The 23,783-nt window shown below is 51.5% G+C and overlaps 1 protein-coding gene across 1 annotated transcript in view; it reads left to right on the top strand.

The window, feature by feature from the left end:
- The window catches only part of LOC119392023 (monocarboxylate transporter 11-like), a 39,472-nt gene extending 22,916 nt beyond the window's left edge, over window positions 1-16,556 (top strand). The window contains exon 4 of the mRNA XM_037659659.2: window positions 16,438-16,556. Coding sequence (XP_037515587.2) covers window positions 16,438-16,556 — 119 coding nt within the window. The remainder of the gene's footprint in view (window positions 1-16,437) is intronic.
- The last annotated feature ends 7,227 nt before the right edge of the window (window positions 16,557-23,783 follow it).

The following is a 23,783-nucleotide window of genomic DNA, read 5'->3' as shown; positions in this document are numbered from 1 at the left end:
AATCAACCCCCTGGCGCACGGTGATCCACGCCACTCCTACCCGGTCCCTCGGATCCTCCTTTTTTACATACAAAACTGCAAAAATGTGAGCGCGACACTTGAATGTAATATGGCCAAGCCGCCTACACGATACAAGAATTTTGAGCATAACCTTTATGATGTTAAAATATGTTCAGTTTTCTACTTAAATTGCAGCGTTACCGTTGCATATTATCCAGAATGACGGATACTATGCGCAATAACTAGTTCCAAGCATTCGACCGTCATAGAAGGTGGGAGCGATTGGATAGGTGCTGACGTGAGGATACCATGCGCTTCGTATCGCAGAGGCTTCTAGACTGCTTCGCGTATTGCCAATGACACCTTTTAGATGCGAAGTATCTTATGGCGGACTTCAATCCGATGGTGGTGTGCGGTGTGACCACCCTTACTGCGCATGCGCATACCTTCTCCACACACCTCCTGTCTACTCCCCCTCACCATTCTTCCTGTCCTTTTTAACACGAAAGTGTTTTATGCCGGGGTCCACCAAGTACATCCGTCACGGATATGACGTTGATAAAATGGACGCCAACAGGTGAGATTGAAAAAAAACCAAGAAAAAGATACCCCGCTGGGAATCGAACCCACGACATTGCGGCCGCGACGGCAAGCGCCCGACGCTCTACCGACTAAGCCAACTCGGGAGATGCAAGGCACGGCGCGAACGCGCCTTATATCTTTCACACATTCTCTTTCGCGGCGGGCGGAGCGGGGCGGTGCTGCCGTCTGTGAGAGGTGAAAAGAAGTAATGCTTCACGATCGACACTTACTAGCGCTTGCTCCGAGATTGCACGTGATATCGGAGGTCATGGTTAAAGCGTCTCGATACCAGAGAGGTAGACTGGCCGCGCTGGCGTCGCCGAGGCACCCTTGACGCAGTTACGTTCTTGCCTTTGGATTCGTGTTAGCGTGCGGTCGGCTCATCGGAGTAGTGCAGCTTCCACGTGCACGAACGGGATTTCTCTGCGCCGACTGCTTCAATTGCGAGAGCACCGTACTAACAAAACTGCTGCAATATGCGTTGCAGAAAGGACGCGATTTCGACGGGCGAATGTCGTGCCTTGGTGGAGCGAGAGCAGCGCCTGCGAGACAGAGGCCAGCGGGACGCACGCTGCGCACGCGTTTGCGGCTCAGGCTACGAACCTCTACCTCCCGCGTTGCTGAAGTGCAGTGTGTGTTATGTATGCATGAGCACAGACGTCGGCTACCGATTACTAGAAAGCGCACACCGTGCCGTTTCCCTCCTTAATTGACGACGCTTTGAAGAAGTGCATACCCGGTACCAGTGTTGATTATGAGCTTGTTGATATCATCCTTACGCGCGATTCACGATTCGCTGTGTCCAAATATATGTTCACACCGTCAGCTACCTGAACGGTTTAATCATGATCATGGGCGTTAGTCGTCGCGATAGAGACATGCTGTCAACATGGGTGCATCCACGTCAAACGGTGCTATAGCTGCCAAACACGCATAGACATTGTACAAGCTCTCATATATCATAAGCACTACTTCTGTGAAGACACGTTTCACTTTCGTGTTATACCGATTCCTATGACGGAGGGATCAGCCATGTTTTTTCCTTTCACCCTCCACTACCCTCCCCTTCCCCCTCTCCACTTCCCCTCCCCCTTTCCACTCTTCCTCTGAAACTCGGGCTAGACCGTTGGCTAGACATGCCGAAATTCTCTCCTGCGCAACGCAGCGATGAGCACCAGCGCATGCGCGTCCCTTCCCCCTCTCTCTCCTCTCCTACGCTGCCGCCCTCTCGCACGCCTGTCGACCGCGTTCCCCGCTCGCCCTGTGAGAATTAACGGCCAGGCTAGAGGGAACACAAGACGCGCGTAGCGTTCCTCTTCGCGTTGCACTACGCGAGGTCGGTAGGATGCCCAACGAACGCTAACTAAACGCGATCGTGCAAGTGCTCCGGCTTCGCATCGCCTTATGGTCCCCTTTAGCCGGAAATGGTGTAATTTATTAATGTCCTTTCATTGCGACAGGAATTATATCGACACTTTCGGCTGATTTTTGCTGTAGCAGTCATGTCCCGGCTATGTATATGTATGTACAGAAATAAAAAACGCGTAAAGAAAAATAAAGCAGAAGAAAAAATTTTCCAACCACCGGACCAAGGATTAGAACCATCGAACCCTCGCTCCCCAGCCCGCTGCATTAGACAACTCAGCCAGAAGAGGAAAACAGGAAGATGACGAAGAGGATGGAGCTGTCGAGTGCCGGTTCATGATCATGATAATCTTATATCTACTAAAAACGGCCAACGTCGACCAACAGCTGTGCTTTGAAAAATGCCCAAATGGTCCCGCTGCACTTGTCAATGAAAATTCCTTGTAACTTTCAATGGAAGTTTGACCTCAAGTCGAGCTCATTTTGTGGCCTATGTCACTAGAATTTTTTCACGTCCATATTCACTCAGATAGAGAAATGGGTACTGTCACCATTTTCTTCGAAAATAGCCTAAACTCAAGAAGGCTGATCAGCTGAAGGTACCGTTACATGCAATGCTGTGTGTGTCATGTTCTGCAATGAGCCATATTTGTCAGCCCGTTTCTTCATCGCAATATTATATGATCAGGCTTTGATCAATTTCTAGAGAAAGAGCAGTTTAAGGTATCTATCTAAAGACTTTTTTTCTTATATCGTTATTCTGATCTCGGAAAACGCCCCCGAAACGCGATGTTCATGGCCGCAGTGCGGCACGTGCGTTTGTATCACACACACCGCCTCGGCGAAATCAATGCGATGACACACAATGCGCTAAAAGATAATTTTGCGGCCCACTAATACTTTTACAGTTCAAAGTTTCACCGTAGCCGTGGCCTAGTGCATAGGGCGTCCGCCTCGGCAACGGTAGGTAGGCGGTTCGAATCCTGCCGCCGGACACCCACCGGTTAAGAGGGCAAGGCGTCCCCCCTACCCGGCGCCCGGTTGTTTACGGGGTGAGTGAACGCCTGGGGAGTATCCGCTAGCAGTTCCTCACCACTGCTGGCCACCACTTTCGAACGCTAACCCGTAAGGGTGGTTATTCTGTCGTCCATGTGCTGGTCGCCATAATCAACCCCTGGCGCACGGTGATCCACGCCACTCCTACCCGGTCCCTCGGGATCCTCCTTTTTTACATACAGAAACTGCAAAAATGTGAGCGCGACACTTGAATGTAATATGGTCAAAGCCGCCTACACGATACAAGAATTTTGAGCATAACCTTTATGATGTTAAAATATGTTCAGTTTTCTACTTAAATTGCAGCGTTACACGTTGCATATTTATCCAGAATGACGGAAACTATTGCGCAATAACTAGTTCCAAGCATTCGACCGTCATAGAAGGTGGGAGCGATTGGATATGGTGCTGACGTGAGGATACCATGCGCTTCGTATCGCAGAGGCTTCTAGACTGCTTCGCGTACTGCCAATGACACTTTTTAGATGCGAAGTATCTTATGGCGGACTTCAATCCGGTGGTGGTGTGCGGTGTGACCACCCTTACTGCGCATGCGCATACCTTCTCCACACACCTCCTGTCTACTCCCCCTCACCATTCTTCCTGTCCTTTTTTCCTTTCCCCCTCCACTACCCTCCCCTTCCCCCTCTCCACTTCCCCTCCCCCTTTCCACTCTTCCTCTGAAACGCGGGCTAGACATGCCGAAATTCTCTCCTGCGCAACGCAGCGATGAGCACCAGCGCATGCGCGTCCCTTCCCCCTCTCTCCCCTCTCCTACGCTGCCGCCCTCTCGCACGCCTGTCGACCGCGTTCCTCGCTCGCCCTGTGAGAATTAACGGCCAGGCTAGAGGGAAGACAAGACGCGCGTAGCGTTCCTCTTCGCGTTGCACTACGCGAGGTCGGTAGGATGCCCAACGAACGCTAACTAAACGCGATCGTGCAAGTGCTCCGGCTTCGCATCGCCTTATGGTCCCCTTTAGCGGGAAATGGTGTAATTTATTAATGTCCTTTCATTGCGACAGGAATTATATCGACACTTTCGGCTGATTTTTGCCGTAGCAGTCATGTCTCGGCTATGTATATGTATGTACAGAAATAAAAAACGCGTAAAGAAAAATAAAGCAGAAGAAAAAATTTTCGAACCACCGGACCAAGGATTAGAACCATCGAACCCTCGCTCCCCATCCCGCTGCATTAGACAACTCAGCCAGAAGAGGAAAACAGGAAGGAGATGACGAAGAGGACGGAGCTGTCGAGTGCCGGTTCATGATCATGATAATCTTATATCTACTAAAAACGGCCAACGTCGACCAACAGCTGTGCTTTGAAAAAATGCCCAAATGGTCCCGCTGCACTTGTCAATGAAAATTCCTTGTCACTTTCAATGGAAGTTTGACCTCAAGTCGAGCTCATTTTGTGGCCTATGTCACTAGAATTTTTCCACGTCCATATTCACTCAGATAGAGAGATGAGTACTGTCACCATTTTCTACGAAAATAGCCTAAACTCAAGAAGGCTGATCAGCTGAAGGTACCGTTACATGCAATGCTGTGTGTGCCATGTTCTGCAATCAGCCATATTTGTCAGCCCGTTTCTTCATCGCAATATTATATGATCAGGCTTTTATCAATTTCTAGAGAAAGAGCAGTTTAAGGTATCTATCTAAAGACTTTTTTTCTTATATCGTTATTCTGATCTCAGAAAACGCCCCCGAAACGCGATGTTCATGGCGGCAGTGCGGCACGTGCGTTTGTATCCACACATCGCCTCGGCGAAACCAATGCGATGACACACAATGCGCTAAAAGATAATTTTGCGGCCCACTAATACTTTTACAGTTCAAAGTTTCACCGTAGCCGTGGCCTAGTGCATAGGGCGTTCTCCTCGGCAACGGTCGGTAGGCGGTTCGAATCCTGCCGCCGGACACCCACCGGTTAAAAGGGCGAGGCGTCCCCCCTACCCGGCGCCCGGTTGTTTACGGGGTGAGTGAAAGCGTGGGGAGTATCCGCTAGCAGTTCCTCACCACTGCTGGCCACCACTTTCGAACGCTAACCCGTAAGGGTGGTTGTTCTGTCGTCCATGTGCTCGTCGCCATAATCAACCCCTGGCGCACGGTGATCCACGCCACTCCTACCCGGTACCTCGGGAGGAGTGGCGTGGATCCTTCTCCTTCTTTTTACATACTGAAACTGCATAAATGTGAGCGCGACACTTGAATGTAATATGGCCAAAGCCGCCTACACGATACAAGAATTTTGAGCATAACCTTGATGATGTTAAAATATTGCTACATGTAGGCTGCCGGAATTCATATGGTCGACGCGCGTGTGTGCCCGACGAAGAGGACGAAGGTCGCTAGCTGCTCGAGCTCGTCGGAGCCGGTCTGGTCAGCGCTGCAGCCGCTCTTGCAAATATATCTTGTGAATAGCGACTTGTAAAAGCGACTCGTCACTCACGTAACATATTTGGTGGAGGTGGAACGTTCCCCGTCCTCACCACGCAGCTCCGCAGTGGCCGCGTCATTCAGCCTCTCGCCATGGCTTCCAATGACAACCCGTCCCCATCTCCATCTGCGGCTCCTACGACAACCTTTGTCGCGGTCCCCACCCCCCGCGATCCCGGGACATTCTCCGCGCAACCTGGCCTCGACGTCGACCACTGGCTTCGCCTGTATGAACGGGTCAGTCAAACTCATCGGTGGGACCCTACCATGATGCTCGCTAATGTTCTCTTCTACTTGGACGGAACCCCGCGCATCTGGTACGAAACACATGAGACCGAGCTCACCAGCTGGGACACATTCAAGGAGAAGCTACGTGACATCTTTGGGAACCCGACCGGTCGCCACGCAGCTGCACGACAAGAGCTCGCTACCCGTGTCCAGTCGCCTACTGAGTCGTATGTCTCCTACATACAAGAAGTGCTTGCTCTTTGCCGGAAATTGGACGAGGCAATGCCCGAAGCTGACAAAGTGGGTCACGTTTTGAAAGGCATCGCGGACGACGCTTTTCATTTGCTGGTCTACACCAACGTCTCGACTATCGACCGCATCATTCAAGAATGCCGCCGTTTCGAAACGGCCAAAAGCCGTCGTGTGCACCCTCAATTTTCTCGGTTGCCAAACACGGCTGCCACGTCCACCTGCTCCGATTCCGCCGCTACACCGCCCTTTGAGCGGAGTGTAACGCGTATCGTTCGACGGGAACTTGAAGCGGCAAGTCCAGCGCCGTTCCAGCCCTCTCCATTCGACCATGCCACTATACAACCAACCCCTGCGGTCTCCGTTATTCAGGCGGTCGTACGACAAGAATTCGCCAACCTCGGGTTCCCTGTCGCCTGCCCGGTCTCTCGCCCCTCGTCCCGACCAATGCCCATGAATGCATCTCGAAGTGACCCATTCGTTCCTCCACGATCTCGCAACCCTGCGGAATGGCGAACTCCCGACGACAGACCCATCTGCTTCCGGTGCCACCGCGTTGGTCATGTCTCCCGCTACTGCCGCGCCACTTGGACGCCGCCCTATAGGACCCAACTTTTCTCGCCTTCCCGCCCATATGAAGATCTTCGCCGGTATCCTCCCAGCCGTACAGACCCTACTTGTGACACACCCAACAGCCGCCCTCCTGCTCGTTCACCGTCCCCTCAACGCCGTCGTTCCCCGTCGCCCCAACCACGCCGCCACCCCTCGCCGCCCAACTTTGCATCGTACCCGACGGAAAACTAGATCGTGCAGCTCCTGGAGGTAGTGCTGCATCATCTCCTTCTGACCAAATCCTCCGTTGACGCTTCCTACGAACAAGAACCTCATCGATGTGCATGTGGACGGTATTTCTTTGACGGCTCTAGTCGATACTGGAGCTCACGTGTCCATAATCAGTGCTCGCCTTTGTCGCCGACTGAAAAAAGTCCTCACGCCTGCTACTACAAAGCTGTACGCGTCGCCGATGGCGGAACTGTTCCTGTCACTGGAATGTGTACAGCTCGCATAAGCATCGCCGACCGTTACGTTCCTGTCCTATTCACGGTGCTCCATAATTGTCCTCATGACCTCATCCTAGGGATGGACTTCCTATCGACCCATTCTGCCCTGATAGACTGTTCCGCTGGTACTCTTTGCTTGGACCTTCCTCTTCAGCCAGATATTCACCCCGACCTTCCACACGGCCTCTGCACCACGGATTTCATCCGCCTACCGCCTAAAGCCCTAACATTCGCCGAATTCACAACGACTTCATCCGTGTTGGATGGGCACTACGTCGTCACGCCGATTACTGATGTACTTCTGGCACGTGACATCACTGTGCCTCACTGCGTCATTACTATAGCCGCTAACCGGGTACATCTCCCCGTCATAAATTTCGGCTTCACGAAGCAAGTCCTCCCTCAAGGCATCTTAGTCGCCACGTTGCGGTCCTTAGCCGATGACCACGTCACCTCTTTTGCAGCAGACGTATGCTCCAATCTTCCTTGTCGCCCACCCGATGCCACAAGCCTCGACATGGCATTGCGCCCCATGATTGCCCCAGACCTCCCCCCAGCGCAATCAGCCGCCCTCATCCGCCTTTTGGCTTCTTACCGCGAGATCTTCGACCTAGACAATCGACCACTCGGCCAAACTTCTCTTGTGCAGCACCGTATCAACACAGGTGATGCTGTTCCCATTCACCGTCGACCGTATCGGGTGTCCGTATCGGAGCGCCAGATTATTCAAGAAGAAGTAAACAAGATGTTAGCTAAAGGCATTATTGAGCCCTCATCAAGCCCTTGGGCGTCACCCGTCGTCCTGCTTAAAAAGAAAGACAACACGTGGCGTTTCTGCATCGATTACCGGCATCTAAATCGAATTACGAAAAAGGACGTGTATCCTTTGCCCCGCATTGATGACGCTCTCGATTGTCTCCATGGCGCACGCTACTTTTCATCCATAGACCTTCGCTCCGGTTATTGGCAGATTGCCGTGGACGAGAAAGACCAAGAAAAGACCGCCTTCGTCACTCCCGATGGCCTGTACCAATTCAAGGTTATGCCCTTCGGGCTATGCAACGCCCCAGCCACGTTCGAGCGCATGATGGACTCTCTGCTACAAGGGTTCAAATGGTCAACATGCCTTTGTTACCTAGACGACGTCCTCGTATTTTCACCTACATTTGAGACCCACCTTGAGCGTCTGTCGGCTATTCTCGACGTCTTCCGCAATGCTGGCCTCCAGTTGAACTCGTCGAAGTGTCACTTCGGCCGCCAACAGATTACAGTGTTGGGCCACCTCGTTGATGCTTCTGGTGTGCGGCCGGACCCTGAGAAAATTCGTGCCGTCACCAGTTTCCCAGTACCCCAATCCGCCAAAGATGTTCGGAGTTTTGTGGGACTCTGTTCCTATTTCCGGCGGTTCGTGAAAGACTTTGCAGCGATCGCTCGACCACTTACTGATCTTCTGAAGAAAGACGTCCCATTTTCGTGGGGCTCCACTCAAGCTGCCGCCTTCTCTCGCCTCATCACAATTTTGACGACGCCACCTATATTGGCCCACTTTGACCCATCCGCCCCGACTGAGGTCCGAACTGATGCCAGTGGTCACGGGATCGGAGCCGTCCTCGCCCAACGTCAGCAGGGACACGACCGCGTTATCGCCTACGCTAGTCGCCTCCTTACACCTGCAGAGCGCAACTATTCGATCACCGAACGAGAATGCCTTGCTCTTGTGTGGGCGGTCTCCAAGTTCCGTCCATATTTATATGGCACTCACTTCTCCGTAGTCACCGACCACCACGCGCTCTGCTGGCTTTCATCATTAAGGGATCCCACAGGTCGACTTGGTCGCTGGGCTCTGCGACTGCAAGAGTACACTTTTGCAGTGACGTACAAGTCTGGACGCCTGCATCAGGACGCCGACTGCCTATCTCGCTATCCGGTTGGCGAGTCGCGCACCGTCCCTGACACGGACGCTTGCGTGTGCACCGTTTCCCAACTGACCCACATAGCCGACGAGCAACGCCGTGATGCATCCTTACGGGCTATCATCGAGTGCCTCGAATCCTCACCTTCGGACCGATCTCATCGCTCGTTCGTACTCCAGAATGGTACACTATACCGCCACAACTTTCATCCAGACGGACCATTTCTGCTGCTTGTTGTACCCAAACACCTCCGCTCGGCTGTACTCCACGAACTTCGCGACGTTCCAACTGCCGGTCACCTTGGTGTGTCCCGCACATACGACCGAATCCGCCGTCGCTTCTATTGGCCAGGTCTCGCACGCTCCGTCAGACGATACGTCGCGGCGTGTGAGAAATGTCAACGCCGCAAAACACCGTCGACGCTTCCGGCTGGGTGCCTTCAACCCCTCGACATTTCGTCTGAACCCTTCTTTCGCGTCGGCTTGGACCTACTCGGCCCTTTTCCCCTGTCTTCTGCTGGCAACAGGTGGATAGCTGTGGCCACAGACTACGCCACACGCTACGCCATCACACGAGCTCTTCCAACAAGTTGCGCCACAGATGTCGCCGATTTCCTTCTGCGCGACGTGATCTTGCAACACGGTGCTCCACGCCAGCTGCTCACGGACCGTGGCCGCACATTTCTATCGAGAGTCATAGCGGACATCCTGCGTTCATGTGAAACGCGGCACAAGCTCACTACGTCGTACCATCCGCAAACGAATGGCCTCACGGAGCGTCTGAATCGAACCCTAACCGACATGCTTTCAAAGTATGTCTCCTCAGACCACTCCGACTGGGACCTTGCTCTACCGTACGTGACATTTGCCTACAATTCCTCGCGCCATGACACGGCTGGTTACTCCCCATTTTTCCTGCTGTTCGGCCGCGAACCCACATTGCCCCTCGATACAGTCATTCCGTTGCCAGCAGCTCCGACCACTGAATACGCCCTGGACGCTATCAGCCGGGCCGCTCATGCACGCAAAGCCGCTCGTACTCGCCTTCTGACCTCCCAAGAGAACCAACGCCGTCGGTATGATCAACGACACCGCGACGTACACTTTTCACCCGGTTCTTTGGTTCTGCTGTGGTCTCCGACCCGGCACGTTGGCCTGTCCGACAAACTGCTCTCTCGGTACACAGGGCCATACCGAGTGCTTCGTGCGGTGACTCCCGTCACCTATGAAATCGCTCCTGCTGCCTCGTCGTCTTCATCCACCCAGCATGCCAGCGACATCGTACACGTCGCACGCCTGAAGCAGTACCACTCGCCCAATGACGTTGACGTCTAGATGCGCCGAGACGGCGCCTTTGCCGCCGGGGGTTATGCTACATGTAGGCTGCCGGAATTCATATGGTCGACGCGCGTGTGTGCCCGACGAAGAGGACGAAGGTCGCTAGCTGCTCGAGCTCGTCGGAGCCGGTCTGGTCAGCGCTGCAGCCGCTCTTGCAAATATATCTTGTGAATAGCGACTTGTAAAAGCGACTCGTCACTCACGTAACAATATGTTCAGTTTTCTACTTAAATTGCAGCGTTACACGTTGCATATTTATCCAGAATGACGGAAACTATTGCGCAATAACTAGTTCCAAGCATTCGACCGTCATAGAATGTGGGAGCGATTGGATATGGTGCTGACGTGAGGATACCATCCGCTTGGTATCGCGGAGGCTTCTAGACTGCTTAGCGGAGTGCCAATGACACCTTTTTAGATGCGAAGTATCCTATGGCGGACTTCAATCCGTTGGTGGTGTGCGGCGTGACCACCCTTACTGCGCATGCGCATACCCTCTCCACACACCTCCTCTCCACTCCCTCTCACCATTATTCCTGTCCTTTTTTCTTTACCCGCTCAACTACCCTCCCCTTCCCCCTCTCCACTTCCCCCTCCCCCATGTCCACTCTTCCTCTGAAACGCGGGCTAGGCATCCCGAAATTCTCTCCTGCGCTACGCAGCGATGAGCATCAGCGCATGCGCGTCCCCTCCCCTACTCTCTCCTCTCCTACGCTGCTCCCTCTCGCAGGCCTGTTGACCGCGTTCCCCACTCGCCCTGTGAGAATTAACGGCCTGGCTAGAGGGAAGACAAGAGGCGCGTAGCGTTCCTCTTCGCGTTGCAATACGCGAGGTCGGTAGCATGCCCAACGAACGCCAACTAAACGCGATCGTGCAAGTGCTCCGGCTTCGCATCGGCTTATGGTCCCCTTTAGCGGGAAATGGTGCAATTTTTTAATGTCCTTTCATTGCGACAGGAATTATATCGACTCTTTCGGCTGATTTTTGTCGTAGCAGTCATGTCCCGGCTATGTACATATATGTACGGAAATAAAAAAACGCGTAAAGAAAAATAAAGCAGAAGAAAAAATTTTCGAACCACCGGACCAAGGACTAGAACCATCGGCCCCTCGCTCCCCATCCCGCTGCATTAGACAACTCAGCCAGAAGAGGAAAACAGGAAGGAGATGACGAAGAGGACGGAGCTGTCGAGTGCCGGTTCATGATCATGATAATCTTATATCTACTAAAAACGGCAAACGTCGACCAACAGCTGTGCTTTGAAAAATGCCCAAGTGGTCCCGCTGCACTTGTCAATGAAAATTCCTTGTCCCTTTCAATGGAAGTTAGACCTCAAGTCGAGCTCATTTTGTGGCCTATGTCACTAGAATTTTTCCACGTCCATATTCACTCAGATAGAGAGATGGGTACTGTCACCATTTTCTTCGAAAATAGCCTAAACTCAAGAAGGCTGATCAGCTGAAGGTACTGTTACATGCAATGCTGTGTGTGTCATGTTCTGCAATGAGCCATATTTGTCAGCCCGTTTCTTCATCGCAATATTATATGATCAGGCTTTGATCAATTTCTAGAAAAAGAGCAGTTTAAGGTATCTATCTTTATACTTTTTTTCTTATATCGTTATTCTGATCTCAGAAAACGCCCCCGAAACGCGATGTTCATGGCGGCAGTGCGGCACGTGCGTTTGTATCACACACACCGCCTCGGCGAAATGAATGCGATGACACACAATGCGCTAAAAGATAATTTTGCGGCGCACTAATACTTTTACAGTTCAAAGTTTCACCGTAGCCGTGGCCTAGTGCATAGGGCGCCGCCTCGGCAACGGTAGGTAGGCGGTTCGAATCCTGCCGCCGGACACCCACCGGTTAAAAGGGCAAGGCGTTCCCCCTACCCGGCGCCCGGTTGTTTACGGGGTGAGTTAACGCCTGGGGAGTATCCGCTAGCAGTTCCTCACCACTGCTGGCCACCACTTTCGAACGCCAACCCGTAAGGGTGGTTATTCTGTCGTCCATGTGCTGGTCGCCTTAATCAACCCCTGGCGCACGGTGATCCACGCCACTCCTACCCGGTACCTCGGGATCCTCCTTTTTTACATACTGAAACTGCATAAATGTGAGCGCGACACTTGAATGTAATATGGCCAAAGCCGCCTACATGATACAAGAATTTTGAGCATAACCTTGATGATGTTAAAATATGTTCAGTTTTCTACTTAAATTGCAGCGTTACACGTTGCATATTTATCCAGAATGACGGAAACTATTGCGCAATAACTAGTTCCAAGCATTCGACCGTCATAGAATGTGGGAGCGATTGGATATGGTGCTGACGTGAGGATACCATCCGCTTGGTATCGCGGAGGCTTCTAGACTGCTTAGCGGAGTGCCAATGACACCTTTTAGATGCGAAGTATCCTATGGCGGACTTCAATCCGGTGGTGGTGTGCGGCGTGACCACCCTTACTGCGCATGCGCATACCCTCTCCACACACCTCCTCTCCACTCCCTCTCACCATTATTCCTGTCCTTTTTTCTTTACCCGCTCAACTACCCTCCCCTTCCCCCTCTCCACTTCCCCCTCCCCCATTTCCACTCTTCCTCTGAAACGCGGGCTAGGCATCCCGAAATTCTCTCCTGCGCTACGCAGCGATGAGCATCAGCGCATGCGCGTCCCCTCCCCTACTCTCTCCTCTCCTACGCTGCTCCCTCTCGCAGGCCTGTTGACCGCGTTCCCCACTCGCCCTGTGAGAATTAACGGCCAGGCTAGAGGGAAGACAAGAGGCGCGTAGCGTTCCTCTTCGCGTTGCAATACGCGAGGTCGGTAGCATGCCCAACGAACGCCAACTAAACGCGATCGTGCAAGTGCTCCGGCTTCGCATCGCCTTATGGTCCCCTTTAGCGGGAAATGGTGCAATTTTTTAATGTCCTTTCATTGCGACAGGAATTATATCGACTCTTTCGGCTGATTTTTGTCGTAGCAGTCATGTCCCGGCTATGTACATATATGTACGGAAATAAAAAAACGCGTAAAGAAAAAATAAAGCAGAAGAAAAAATTTTCGAACCACCGGACCAAGGACTAGAACCATCGACCCCTCGCTCCCCATCCCGCTGCATTAGACAACTCAGCCAGAAGAGGAAAACAGGAAGGATATGACGAAGAGGACGGAGCTGTCGAGTGCCGGTTCATGATCATAATAATCTTATATCTACTAAAAACGGCCAACGTTGACCAACAGCTGTGCTTTGAAAAATGCCCAAATGGTCCCGCTGCACTTGTCAATGAAAATTCCTTGTCCCTTTCAATGGAAGTTAGACCTCAAGTCGAGCTCATTTTGTGGCCTATGTCACTAGAATTTTTCCACGTCCATATTCACTCAGATAGAGAGATGGGTACTGTCACCATTTTCTTCGAAAATAGCCTAAACTCAAGAAGGCTGATCAGCTGAAGCTACTGTTACATGCAATGCTGTGTGTGTCATGTTCTGCAATGAGCCATATTTGTCAGCCCGTTTCTTCATCGCAATATTATATGATCGGGCTTTGATCAATTTCTAGAAAAAGAGCAGTTTAAGGTATCTATCTAAATACTTTTTTTCTTATATCGTTATTCTGATCTCAGAAAACGCCCCCGAAACGCTATGTTCATGGCGGCAGTGCGGCACGTGCGTTTGTATCACACACACCGCCTCGGCGAAATGAATGCGATGACACACAATGCGCTAAAAGATAATTTTGCGGCGCACTAATACTTTTACAGTTCAAAGTTTCACCGTAGCCGCGGCCTAGTGCATAGGGCGCCGCCTCGGCAACGGTAGGTAGGCGGTTCGAATCCTGCCGCCGGACACCCACCGGTTAAAAAGGGCAAGGCGTTCCCCCTACCCGGCGCCCGGTTGTTTACGGGGTGAGTGAACGCCTGGGGAGTATCCGCTAGCAGTTCCTCACCACTGCTGGCCACCACTTTCGAACGCCAACCCGTAAGGGTGGTTATTCTGTCGTCCATGTGCTGGTCGCCATAATCAACCCCTGGCGCACGGTGATCTACGCCACTCCTACCCGGTACCTCGGGATCCTCCTTTTTTTTACATAATGAAACTGCATAAATGTGAGCGCGACACTTGAATGTAATATGACCAAAGCCGCCTACACGATACAAGAATTTTGAGCATAACCTTTATGATGTTAAATATGTTCAGTTTTCTACTTAAATTGCCGCGTTACACGTTGCATATTTATCCAGAATGACGGAAACTATTGCGCAATAACTAGTTCCAAGCATTCGACCGTCAGAGAAGGTGGGATCGATTGGATATGGTGCTGACGTGAGGATACCATCCGCTTGGTATCGCGGAGGCTTCTAGACTGCTTCGCGGAGTGCCAATGACACCTTTTAGATGCGAAGTATCCTATGGCGGACTTCAATCCGGTGGTGGTGTGCGGCGTGACCACCCTTACTGCGCATGGGCATACCCTCTCCACACACCTCCTCTCCACTCCCTCTCACCATTCTTCCTGTCCTTTTTTCCTTCCCCCTCCACTACCCTCCCCTTTCCCCTCTCTACCTCACCTCCCCCTTTCCACTCTTCCTCTGAAACGCGGGCTAGACATGCCGAAATTCTCTCCTGCGCATCGCAGCGATGAGCACCAGCGCATGCGCGTCCCCTCCCCTACTCTCTCCTCTCCTACGCTGCTCCCTCTCGCAGGCCTGTTGACCGCGTTCGCCGCTCGCCCTGTGAGAATTAACGGCCAGGCTAGAGGGAAGACAAGACGCGCGTAGCGTTCCTCTTCGCGTTGCACTACGCGAGGTCGGTAGGATGCCCAACGAACGCCAACTAAACGCGATCGTGCAAGTGCTCCGGCTTCGCATCGCCTTATGGTCCCCTTTAGCGGGAAATGGTGTAATTTATTAATGTCCTTTCATTGCGACAGGAATTATATCGACACTTTCGGCTGATTTTTGCCGTAGCAGTCATGTCTCGGCTATGTATATGTATGTACAGAAATAAAAAACGCGTAAAGAAAAATAAAGCAGAAGAAAAAATTTTCGAACCACCGGACCAAGGATTAGAACCATCGACCCCTCGGTCCCCATCCCGCTGCATTAGAGAACTCAGCCAGAAGAGGAAAACAGGAAGGAGATGACGAAGAGGAGGGAGCTGTCGAGTGCCGGTTCATGATCATGATAATCTTATATCTACTAAAAACGGCCAACGTCGACCAACAGCTGTGCTTTGAAAAATGCCCAAATGGTCCCGCTGCACTTGTCAATGAAAATTCCTTGTCACTTTCAATGGAAGTTTGACCTCAAGTCGAGCTCATTTTGTGGCCTATGTCACTAGAATTTTTCCCGTCCATATTCACTGAGATAGAGAGATGGGTACTGTCACCATTTTCTTCGAAAATAGCCTAAACTCAAGAAGGCTGATCAGCTGAAGGTACCGTTGCATGCAATGCTGTGTGTGTCATGTTCTGCAATCAGCCATATTGTCAGCCCGTTTCTTCATCGCAATAATATATGATCAGGCTTTTACCAATTTCTAGAGAAAGAGCAGTTTAAGGTATCTATCTAAAGACTTTTTTCTTACATCGTTATTCTGATCTCAGAAAACGCCCCCGAAACGCGATGTTCATGGCGGCAGTGCGGCACGTGCGTTTCTATCACACACATTGCCTCGGCGAAATCAATGCGATGACACACAATGCGCTAAAAGACAATTTTGCGGCCCCACTAATACTTTTACAGTTCAAAGTTTCACCGTAGCCGTGGCCTAGTGGGATTCCACTTCCGGCCGCGACAGCGTACGGACGTGTTATCATGTGCTCCGACGGAGCGGCGATAGCGGCCACGCCTGGCCGCGGAACAGGTTTTCGGAAACGGATAATGAGTACCAGGTTGTTCTGCCTAGTTTGCCTACAGGTCGCTTGGTTTTAAATACAGTTTTTTTGCACGCGGACGTAAGCGCTCGCCCCTACAAGGTTGAAGACTTTCGTGACGCCCTGGCTCCAGCGGTCGATACTTCCCGAGGTTATCGCCTTGGGGGCGTATCGCATGAGCCACGTGGTGGGCCGTCACCCTGAAGGATGCGGAGTCAACGAAGATGTTGGTCAACACTGGTGAGCTGCAAGTTAAAGGCAAACGCTGCATTGTCATCGACCCGGCTAACAGGGATATTCGAATGAAGGTACACTGGCTCCTTCACAGGCGTGCCTGACGAGGACTTACGACTTGCCCTCGCGCCCTTCGGCAAGGTCACCGACGTCGTCAGGGAGCGGTGGCGTGCCGAGGGAGTAGCGGACAGGTATCCACAACTAGAGTCGTGACCCTCAAGATGAACGCCGGGGTCAAAATTGATGACCTTCCACACCAGCTAAGTGTCTCTGGCGAACTCGCACTTGTCGTTGTGCCGGGAAGGGCTCCGCTCTGCCTTCGCTGTCGTGGCACGGGCCATATCCGCCGTGAGTGCCGCATACCAAGGTGTGGGGTTTGCCGGCGTTTCGGTCACGAAGACCGCCAGTGTCAGCGAACGTACGCCAGCGTGACAGCACCAGGGAGCAGCGAGGAGTCAGCCGACCTTCTGATCGATGAGGCGGACTCGGAGGAAACGGCGTCTCCGACAAGCGCCCGTGAGGGTGCACCGTCAACGTCGTCTTCTCCACCGCCGGGTCAACCTGAGAAGCAACCTCTCGCGGCCTCTGTAAGGGAATCCGAAGGTGCGCCTGCCCGAGCCGCCGTGCCACGTCGGCGAGGAAGGCTAGGCACATCAGAACCTGTGTCTCAGGCGAGTGTCAGTCAACCCGCTGATGAGTGCATGGACACTACCCAAGGATCAGCTAGCGCGGCGGCCGGGAAACGGCCGCATGAGCAGACCACGAGCAGCGAGCCGCAGCTGGACGATGGCGGTGGGGACGAGCCACCGACTAAAGCGCCAGGTGTGAGACGCTTTCCTTTCAAACCACGGCCGAACATTCCGAGTGAACCACGACGGTCGGCGGCAAACCCCGCCTCCGTAGTGGCAGCGGCTAACGGGGAAGGGATTGGGAGCGGGAGGGGGGCTGGTGGTGTTTTCCTATATATGTGTACCATGGCGAAGCCAAAGCGCTGTTTTTGCCAAGCGTGTCGCATTCAAAGAGGCTTTCTATTACTTTGTTTCCTGGCCATGTTTGACTTTAATGTTTCACCGATATGGCTATGAATTTTGAAACTGGGCTAGGGGTGGCAACCCTTAAACGTTCGAGGGCTTGGCGCTAGAAGGCGACAGTGTCAAGTGAGCCGCCTACTACTTGATCACGACTTGCACTTAGTTGCAGTCCAGGAAACGAAAATAGAGAGCCAGGAAGCGACAGACCGGATGGCGTCTGTTTTTCGCCCTCACTTTGATGTATGTGTTTGCCACGCGGTTGGAAGTTCGGGCGGTTGCGCCCTTTTCGTACGTAGCAACTTAGGCATATGTGTACAAACAGTTGTATCGTGCGAGAGTGGACGCCTCTTGGTCGTAGATTTCAGCTTTTCCGGTTTGTGTTACCGCGCGGTCTGCGCGTATGCACCAAACGTGGAAACGGAGCGCAAATTATTTTCGAATGCTTCAAAACGCACTTAAACTGCGAGAAAATGGTATTGCTCTTAGGTGACTTCAACTGTGTCTGTGCGGCCGAAGATCGCTCTAGGAAATCTCGAGTTAGCGATAAGAGTGCCGAGTTGCTATCCGAAATTGTGCACGACAATGGCTTAGAAGACGTTGGCAGTGTTTATTCCAATGGCATTCGCCCAACGTACACTCATTTCCAACGTGACAGCCACGCCAGGCTGGACAGAATTTATGTATCAGCAGAACTTCTACCTATGTGCACAGCGTACGATGTCAAACCTGTTTCTTTCAGCGACCACTGCTTAGTTATGGCCGGGTTAGGAAAAAGGCAGGTTAAAAGCCGCTTAAATTGGAACCTGTGGAAGTTTAATGTTAAGCTACTCGATGACGAGCATTTCGTAAGCTTAGTAGCAGAAAAATTGGAGAAGCTACTCGATGCGCCGTCAACCAGTTTGGCAGCTGAATGGGAAGAATTTAAACAGGGAGTTAAAATAACGGCTATGGAGAGAAGTAGCATCCTGAAGTATGAGCAGAACCAAACTGAGCGAATGCTACGAGAGCAGCTCGATTTTTTAGTAGTATGGAAAACAACCATCCCGGTACTTTTAGCAAGGAATTAAGAGACGTTAAATGTCAGCTGGAGGAAATCGACGTTGCAAAATATAAAGCAGCGATCATACGTGCGAGAGCCGATAAACTATGGGTTGGGGAAAGGCCAACGAAACGGGCCTTATCTGACGAAAAAAGATACGCGTGCCAGAAAGAAATCCGTCAGATAGCTAACGGCGACGAAATCACGTCTGATAGCAGGGTCATCAAGCGCGTGATAGCCGAGCATTTTAACACCTTCTAGGCCACCAACCAGACCCCTTAGATGGCTTCCAGGAGGAATTCCTTCGATTTATGCCGAAGCTGGACGATGACGTTAAGGCACGCCTCGAATGGCCGATCACTATACGTGAAATCGAAGACGCTATCGACGAGTTGACTCTGGGGAAAGCACCTGGGCCCGATGGCCTCGGTGCAGCTTTTTATAAAACTTTTAAGAGCATGGTCGCTCAGATGCTGCTGAGAGTTTTCGTCGAAGCATATGACTTGAAACGAGTACCATTATCGTTCACAACGTCGCACGTTGTGCTCATCCCAAAAAGTGATGACCCAGCAAAACTTCTGTCTGCAGCATCTTACCGTCCAATTAGTCTCACAAATGTCGACTACAAAATATTTATGAAGGTACTAGCAAAAAGGCTCCAAGGGGTTATAACGACGTTGGTGGGTTCCCACCAGACATGCGGGATCAAAGGTCGCAGTATCGCGACGAACGTACACGTTGCACGAAGTGTGCTCGAATGCTGTGACGCGCTGGGTGAGCACGTGGCGATGATGCAGTATGATCTAGCGAAAGCATTCGACCGCGTCTCACATCACATCCTCTTCAGCATATTAGAACATTCTAATGTTGGCCATGTCATACTTGAGGGCGTTAGGATGGCGTATAGTAACTGCACTACACGCATTATAGTTAATGGCGAGCTAACTGACAGCCTGCGCGTACGCTCATCAGTGAGGCAAGGATGCCCTTTGTCGCCCTTGTTGTTTGCAGTGTACCTCGAACCGCTCTGTCTGTCCATCACTCACAACGAACTTATTACAGGATTTAGGCTACAGACGGCACATGTAAAAATACTAGCCTACGCAGATGATATCGCCGTCTTCTGCTCAGACAGAGAGAGTATTAAGTATACCACGACCATTGTTGAAAGGTTCTGCGAATGCACTGGTGCCCAGATCAACTGGGACAAGAGTTATGGATTTTGGCATGGCGACTGGGACGCAACGCCGGAGCACTTCTCCCGACTGCGCTGGTCAGCTTCCAACGCAATACCTCGGCGTGCCACTCGGTAGTTACCGCGACCCTGATGCGTACTGGTATGACCAAGTGCGAAGTGCAAGAGAAAAGGCTACAGCATGGCAAGGCAGGCAACTGTCCATATTTTCACGGGCCACTGTCTGTAACCTGTTTCTTATCTCAAAGTTCTGGTATGTGATGAATGTGCTATGCGCATCACGAGTGAATATTCAGAGAATTCGCCGGGTTTTCGCCGTGTTCATTTGGGCATCCACCTGGGAGCGGACCAGTCGTATGAATTTGTTTCGCCCAGTCAAGCTTGGTGGGCTCGGTTTAGCTCATTTGTTTCTGCGACAGCTTGTGTCGCGTTTCATTTTCCTACGTGACCAAAATGGCCCTTTTCTCCCCACTGTCATGCAATTGAGGCTACAGAGACTCATACCTGAATTTATTGTGGCGTCATGTGAAAACATATGAGGGCCTGTAATCGGGTATCTGCGAGAGGTGATTGCTTCGTATAGGATGCTGAGTGCTCGATTCACTCATGAGTACCTGGGCACCGTTAACAAGAAAAAATTGTATATGGATCTTGTTGAAAGCGTTCTACCAGTGCCTTTGTACCGCTTTCCACACCTTGGAGGCCCAGGACAGGACGTTTTAAAAAGAGTAAAGAAAATGCCAGTACTACCATCAGTTAAAACCTTTTTCTTTAAATTGCACACAAACACGCTTCCTGTTAAAACTTGGCTTAGCGATAAAGGCTTCTTCATACCCTGGACAACCAATTGCTATTTATGTAAAAAACCAGAGACAATAGAACATGTTTTCCTGGACTGTTGGGATCCCATTTTCTACTGGGATGTGCTACAGCGCACATTAAAGAAAGAGTTGCCCCTGAGCCCGTATGGAATACGCTTCTTGCCGGTAGACGCATCAGAGGGCATTCCTTATGATTTATTTATGCTCCTGGGCCTCCACGCCTTGTGGAGAACGAAAACGGAATTTGAACATGTTCACCAGGTTGTTCGTCCTGTTCGTGATCGCTTTATTGAAAGCGTGGTGCGTTTGAGAGAGGTGCTTCGCACGCTCCCTGACACACCGGTGTGGATTTCTGTGCTCGACGAGTTAATCTGCATGAAACAATTTTAATCTCGTGTTGGCCAAAGCGTGGCCGACGCGTTTTATGTATGTAACCAGTGACTTCAAATGTGTAAGTCGGGAATAAAGAAAAAAAAAAAGCCGTGGCCTAGTGCATAGGGCGTCCGCCTCGGCAACGGTAGGTAGGCGGTTCGAATCCTGCCGCCGGACACCCACCGGTTAAAAGGGCAAGGCGTCCCCCCTACCCGGCGCCCGGTTGTTTACGGGGTGAGTGAAACGCCTGGGGAGTATCGCTAGCAGTTCCTCACCACTGCTGGCCACCACTTTCGAACGCTAACCCGTAAGGGTGGTTATTCTGTCGTCCATGTGCTGGTCGCCAAAATCAACCCCTGGCGCACGGTGATCCACGCCACTCCTACCCGGTACCTCGGGATCCTCCTTTTTTACATACAGAAACTGCATAAATGTGAGCGCGACGCTTGAATGTAATATGGCCAAAGCCGCCTACACGATACAAGAATTTTGAGCATAACCTTGATGATGTTAAAATATGTTCAGTTTCTTTTCTACTTAAATTGCAGCGTTACACGTTGCATATTTATCCAGAATGACGGAAACTATTGCGCAATAACTTGTTCCAAGCATTCGACCGTCCATAGAAGGTCGGAGCGATTGGATATGGTGCTGACGTGAGGATACCATCCGCTTGGTATCGCGGAGGCTTCTAGACTGCTTCGCGGAGCCAATGACACCTTTTAGATGCGAAGTATCCTATGGCGGACTTCAATCCGGTGTGGTGTGCGGCGTGACCACCCTTACTGCGCATGCGCATAGCCTCCCCACAACCTCCTCTCCCTCCCTCTCACCATTATTCCTGTCCTTTTTCTTTCCCCCTCCACTACCCTCCCCTTCCCCTCTCCACTTCCCCCTCCCTCCTTTCCACTCTTCCTCTGAAACGCGGCTAGGCATCCGAAATTCTCTCCTGCGACAACGCAGCGATGAGCACCAGCGCATGCGCGTCCCTCCCCTACTCTCTCCTCTCCTACGCTGCTCCTCTCGCAGCCTGTTGACCGCAGTTCCCCACTCGCCCTGTGAGAATTACGGCCAGGGCTAGAGGGAAGACAAGACGCGCGTAGCGTTCCTCTTCGCGTTGCAATACGCGAGGTCGGTAGCATGCCCAACGAACGCCAACTAAACGCGATCGTGCAAGTGCTCCGGCTTCGCATCGGCTTATGGTCCCCTTTAGCGGGAAATGGTGGAATTTTTTAATGTCCTTTCATTGCGACAGGAATTAGATCGACTCGTTCGGCTGATTTTTGTCGTAAGCAGTCTGTCGCCGGCTAGGTACTATATGTACGGAAATAAAAAACGCGTAAAGAAAAATAAAGCAGAAGAAAAAATTTTCGAACCACCGGACAAGGACTAGAACCATCGACCCCTCGCTCCCATCCCGCTGCATTAGACAACTCAGCCAGAAAGAGGAAAACAGAAGGAGATGACGAGAGGACGGAGCTGTCGAGTGCCGGTTCATGATCATGATAATCTTGATATCTACTAAAAAGGCCAACGTCGACCAACAGCTGTGCTTTGAAAAATGCCCAAATTGTCCCGCTGCACTTGTCAATGAAATTCCTTGTCACTTTCAATGAAGTTAGACCTCAAGTCCGAGCTCATTTGTGGCCTATGTCACTAGAATTTTTCCACGTCCATATTCACTCAATAGAGAGATGGGTACTGTCACCATTTTTCTTCGAAATAGCCTATACTCAAGAAGGCTGATCAGCTGAAGGTACTGTTACATGCAATGCTGTGTGTGTCATGTTCTGCAATGAGCCTATTTGCCAGCCCGTTTCTTCACTCATCGCAATATTATATGATCAGCTTTGATCAATTTCAGAAAAGAGCAGTTTAAGGTATCTATCTTAAATACTTTTTTTCTGATATCGTTATTCTGATCTCAGAAAACGCCCCCGAAACGCGATGTTCATGGCGGCAGTGCGGCCGTGCGTTTGTATCACACACACCGCCTCGGCGAAATCAATGCGATGACACACAATGCGCTAAAAGATAATTTTGCGGCCACTAATATTTTTCAGTTCAAAGTTTCACCGTAGCCGTGGCCTAGTGCATAGGGCTGTCCGCCTCGGCAACGGTAGGTAGGCGGTTCGAATCCTGCCGCCGGACACCCACGGTTAAAAGGGCAAGGCGTCCCCCCTACCGGCGCCCGGTTGTTACGGGGGTGAGTGAACGCCTGGGGAGTATCCGCTAGCAGTTCCTCACCACTGCTGGCCACCACTTTCGAACGCCTAACCCGTAAGGGTGGTTATTCTGTCGTCCATGTGCTGGTCGCCATTAATCAACCCTGGCGCACGGTGATCCACGCCACTCCTACCCGGTACCTCGGGATCCTCCTTTTTTAATACAGAAACTGCATAAATGTGAGCGCGACACTTGAATGTAATATGAGCCAAAGCCGCCTACACGATACAAGAATTTTGAGCAGTAACCTTATGATGTTAAAATATGTTCAGTTTTCTACTTAAATTGCAGCGTTACACGTTGCATATTTATCCAGATGACGGAAACTATTTGCGCAATAACTAGTTCCAAGCATTCGACCGTCATAGAAGGTGGGAGCAGATTGGATATGGTGCTGACGTGAGGATACCATCCGCTTGGTATCGCGAGGCTTCTAGACTGCTTCGCGGAGTGCCAATGACACCTTTTAGATGCGAAGTATCTTATGGCGGACTTCAATCCGGTGGTGGTGTGCGGTGTGACCACCCTTACTGCGCATGCGCATACCCTCTCCACACACCTCCTCTCCACTCCCTCTCACCATTATTCCTGTCCTTTTTTCCTTTCCCCCTCCACTACCTCCCCTTTCCCCCTCTCCACTTCCCCCCTCCCCCTTTTCCACTCTTCCTCTGAAACGCGGGCTAGGCATCCCGAAATTCTCTCCTGCGCAACGCAGCGATGAGCACCAGCGCATGCGCGTCCCCTCCCCTACTCTCT

Source organism: Rhipicephalus sanguineus, chromosome 4 (assembly GCF_013339695.2).
Source record: "Rhipicephalus sanguineus isolate Rsan-2018 chromosome 4, BIME_Rsan_1.4, whole genome shotgun sequence".
Lineage (NCBI taxonomy): Eukaryota > Metazoa > Arthropoda > Arachnida > Ixodida > Ixodidae > Rhipicephalus > Rhipicephalus sanguineus.
The sequence above is the reverse complement of the archived record's forward strand: the minus strand, read 5'-3'. Positions and strand labels throughout refer to the sequence as shown.